Source organism: Urtica dioica, chromosome 11 (assembly GCF_054948205.1).
Source record: "Urtica dioica subsp. dioica isolate 48M chromosome 11, U.dioica_male_clone48M_v1_H2, whole genome shotgun sequence".
Lineage (NCBI taxonomy): Eukaryota > Viridiplantae > Streptophyta > Magnoliopsida > Rosales > Urticaceae > Urtica > Urtica dioica.
In genome coordinates, this window is record NC_142766.1 from 18,952,153 (window position 1) to 18,956,196 (window position 4,044).

Sequence of the window (4,044 nt, forward strand, 5' to 3'; positions counted from 1 at the left end):
CGGTTTATATTTCGAATTTTAAAAAAAATTATATATTTGACAAAGTTGGTTATTGAGCGTTTATTTCTTTAATGAACATTATATCCGTGTAAGCAAATACAGTGTAAATTTTTGTTAATCTCCGTTGCTTTGTTAATTTTTGTTAAGTATGGTAAATTTACATATGTGCAGGTAGAGCCGATTTCTTTCTTTTCCTTTAATACGCATTTAATATGGTATTTTTGTTTTCCAAATTTATTTTCTAATTTTGAACGGGTCATGAGTAATTACGTGTATTCATTATCTTGTTTGACTTATTCAATCAATAAATATTTCTTTTCCCTTTTAATTACATCACCGAATCTCCTATTATGAATTCAAAAAACTGAAATTAAATTGCTGTATACAATATAAATACGTGTATATAATTCGAATTTAAAAAAATATATATATATTTGGCAAAGTTGGTTATTGAGCGTTTATTTATTTAATGAACATTATAGCCGTGTAAGCAAATACAGTGTAAATGTTTGTAAATTTTTGTTAATTTCTGTTAATTATGGTAAATTTTTTGTGCATTTATTGCATTACTGGATTCGCACGCATAATATCAAATAAACCAATTTCTTTTTTTTTTCCAAATTTATTTTCAATTTTGAACGGTTCATGACTAATCCCGTGTATTCATTGACGTGTTTGACTTTGACTTATTCAATAAATAAATCTTAGCTTTCTCTTTTAATTACATCACCGAATCTCCTATTAAATTAGCTAAATATCCAATTAAATTGCGAAAAAATCTGAAATTAATTAGCTGTATACAATTCAAACCGGTCAAACGTGGGCTAGTGCTTTGATCAAGTAAGTATAAGAAATAAAGTAAATTAGTTATTTTATATCCGTAAATTTCAGTAAATGGCTAGATTTCAAAATTTACCAAACGTTGGCAAGATTCCAAAAACCATGTTTCAAAATGGCTACGTTGCTAGTTTACCCTAATCTTTTCATAGCAATATATATATATATATATATATATAATAATAAAAAAATCTGTATTACATTGCCATATAATCAGTAAGGTCTTATTCATGTTTATTCTTCGGTGAACATGAATTTCTCTCTGCATCCTCTTTCCTATGTCGAAGATTTTCGATTTACTAAATACAGACACTGCCTAGAAACATAGAAGAAGGCTTAGAATATCAAAGCCTTCTGTTCAGACTCTCTCAAGTACCAAGGAAGAACCACTCTCCCTTGAGAGACTTGACCACACATAACACAATGTTACGCTCACAAACCAAAACAAATCTCATCCATACAAGAAACAAACTACTTAAACCCAAAACCCGAAAGAAACAAAAACCGAAACTCGGTTACCCCGCAACACTATCCGCATGGAAGTTCATGGTTTCCCTCCAAATGAGCTCTTTGATGTCTTCTTCGTTAAGCGATATCTGCTCAAAGTCGAAGACAAAAGGGGCCGTGCAAGTGGGCTCCTCGTTGATCTCGTGGAGGCTCGCCAAGTACGGGTGACTCAGAGCCTCCTCAACTGTCAAAATCAACCGAGTTAAAACGTAGATCGCGACGGAAAATCAAGCGTCGGGTAATACTGAAAGGGCGTGTACTTACCGGTGATGCGTTTGCACGGATCAAACACAAGCATTTTCTCGGCGAGGTCGATGGCCTCGAGAGAAACGTTTGGGAACTTCGAAGCAAAGGACTGCTTCGGGAATCTCGGGAGCTGATTCACGTACTTCTTAGCATTGTCGCTCCTCAAGAATCCAAGATCGGAATCCTCAGGTGAGCCCAATAGCTGTTTCGGCGGCAACAACATATCAAGCTAACTAGAGTGACCGAAATGTTTTGAAATAAGAGAGAAGAGGATAGAGAAAGTACTTGAGTTATAAGGGCCAACTGTTGGACATAGTCTCTACCGGGAAAGAGCGGCTCTCTCCTGATGATCTCCATCAAGATACACCCGACCGACCATATGTCGATCGCGGCGGTGTATTCCGAGCAATTGAGAAGCAGCTCGGGGGCTCTGTACCACCGAGTCACCACATACTCCGTCATGACATCGGTCTCCGCGGTGGTCCTCGCGAGCCCAAAGTCGCAGATCTTGACGTCGCAGTTCGCGTTCAGAAGAAGGTTGCTCGGTTTCAGATCGCGATGCAACACGTTCGCAGAGTGTACATACTTCAATCCTCGAAGCAATTGATAGAGGAAATACTGCCAAAGGCATAATAGTAATAAATAATGATAATAAGTCGCAGTAAAAACTTGATTGGATCATAGTTTAAACTCTAGACCAGATATCTAACCAGCACATCAATTCGAAACCCTAGTTTGAAACGATAGACCGCATCCAGATTAAGGTTTCTCCCATAGAATACTCAACAAGCCTGTATATTGTACGGACAGAGAGAAGTGGTTACCTGGCAGTGATCATCGGTCAAATCCTGGGTGGAACGTATAATCTGGTGCAAATCGGTGTCCATAAGCTCGTACACAATGTAAACATCATTGAATTTCTCCCGGTCCGGTGGTCTAATTATGTCCTTGATTTTAATAATCTGCAAAATTGGAAGATAAACCAACATCCTTGTTACCAACCCTATCAAAATGCCAACACTTTTTTTTTCCTAATCGTTTTTATAATATGTTGAGAATCTGATAAGTTTACATTCTCGTGGTCCATATGGGAGAGAAGCTTAATCTCGCGGAGAGTCCTCTTCGCATCGATGCAGTTGTCAAAGGCATTGCCTATCTTCTTTATCGCGACCTCTTCTTTTGTCTCCGAATCCACAGCGCAGCTTTGCACATGAAATCGCAACAACGAAATTGAATTTAAAATACATTGCTGCTAATTCGAGTTTCCACTCATCTCGAGAATCATAACGGATGATGTAACTACAGTTACTTCACCGCTGAACAAACTGATAATTCAGATTGAAATTTAGGGAAAAAAAATTACAAGAGTTCGAATCTTTCTTTTCTCGGTAAGAAAATTGAAGGTATGAAGTCGCGAAGAGAAGAGAGACAAACCAGACGATTCCGTAAGCACCACGACCGACGGGTTGAATTGGAGGGACGTATTTAGAGGAGAGCTCGAAATGAGTGCCGAGAATGTTGTACTGAACGTACTTCCCTCCGTACGTTTCAACTCCTTTCGATTCCTTCTCTTTGTTCTCGTTCTCGTTCCCGTTTTCCTTTTCCATTTTTCTCTGTTTTGCTCTTCTCTGCGACAAAGCCAATTATGTCCAAAACAGACCCACTCCACTGAGAGAGAGAGAGAGAGAGAGAGAGGGTTGTGTAATGTACTAATGTTATTTGCCCCTTTTGTTCGGGTTTTGAAACTTTGAAATTTGAAAGGGAAAGCACGTCTCGTGTCTTGACTATAGCAAGTCAGCATAATTCTTTTCACATTCAAGATCTTAGTGAATAGTCGGGCACCAAATTTCTTGTTTTTTTCAACGACTCGTCAATTACAATAGGCTACTACATACATAACAAATTTTTTTGTATTGGAATTTTTTTTTTCAATTAGCTGAGTAACTAAATCACAAAAATTTAGAGATTTGTTGAATAGTTTAATATTTTATAAATTTTAAGTAATTAATCATTATGTTATGGTGAAGTTACATTTTTAGATATTTTTAATATTTTATTTATGTATTTGGAGTATGATGGTTATTAACAATTATTAATGTTTTTTTGGCTTTGTTAATAAAATTTCATGGTTATTTACTTAATACTTACCAAAAAAATCAATATATGAAAGAAAAATTAGTCGATCTAAGCCACATCAAACGTTGCAATTGTAATCTAGCCAACGTTTCGTTTAATTTTCGAATCTAGCCAAACTTGATGACGTGTCATATTTATGTAAGATGATATTTACTATATTAGCCTTGGTTTGGTTTCAAAAATACTAGCCCACGTTTTGAAACTTGGTTTTGTAGCCGAATTTGTTATTTTTTGTTTATATTTCGAATTTTAAAAAAAATTCTATATTTGGCAAAGTTGGTTATTGAGCGTTTTTTTCGTTAATGAACATTATAGCCG

General features: G+C 36.1%; 1 protein-coding gene across 1 annotated transcript; it reads right to left on the reverse strand.

Annotated features, from left to right (window-relative positions):
- Positions 1 to 1,293: 1,293 nt before the first annotated feature.
- Positions 1,294 to 3,315, reverse strand: ATMPK13 (Protein kinase superfamily protein). The gene is made up of 6 exons (XM_089629890.1): positions 3,025 to 3,315; positions 2,663 to 2,792; positions 2,415 to 2,552; positions 1,876 to 2,208; positions 1,609 to 1,792; positions 1,294 to 1,528 (listed from the first exon to the last, which is right to left on the reverse strand). The coding sequence occupies exons 1-6, from the start codon at positions 3,195 to 3,197 to the stop codon at positions 1,353 to 1,355; spliced, it is 1,134 nt and encodes a 377-aa protein (XP_089486016.1). The 5' UTR covers positions 3,198 to 3,315; the 3' UTR covers positions 1,294 to 1,352.
- Positions 3,316 to 4,044: the final 729 nt, after the last annotated feature.

Excerpts from the sequence above, each read along its gene's own strand:
- ATMPK13 (XM_089629890.1), bottom strand. The coding sequence starts at position 3,197 with ATGGAAAAGGAAAACGGGAACGAGAACGAGAACAAAGAGAAGGAATCG. Across the intron at positions 2,793-3,024 it reads GGTGCTTACGGAATCGTCTG|CTGCGCTGTGGATTCGGAGA; the intron begins GTTTGTCTCTCT and ends TCATGTGCAAAG. Across the intron at positions 2,209-2,414 it reads TGACCGATGATCACTGCCAG|TATTTCCTCTATCAATTGCT; the intron begins GTAACCACTTCT and ends TGCCTTTGGCAG.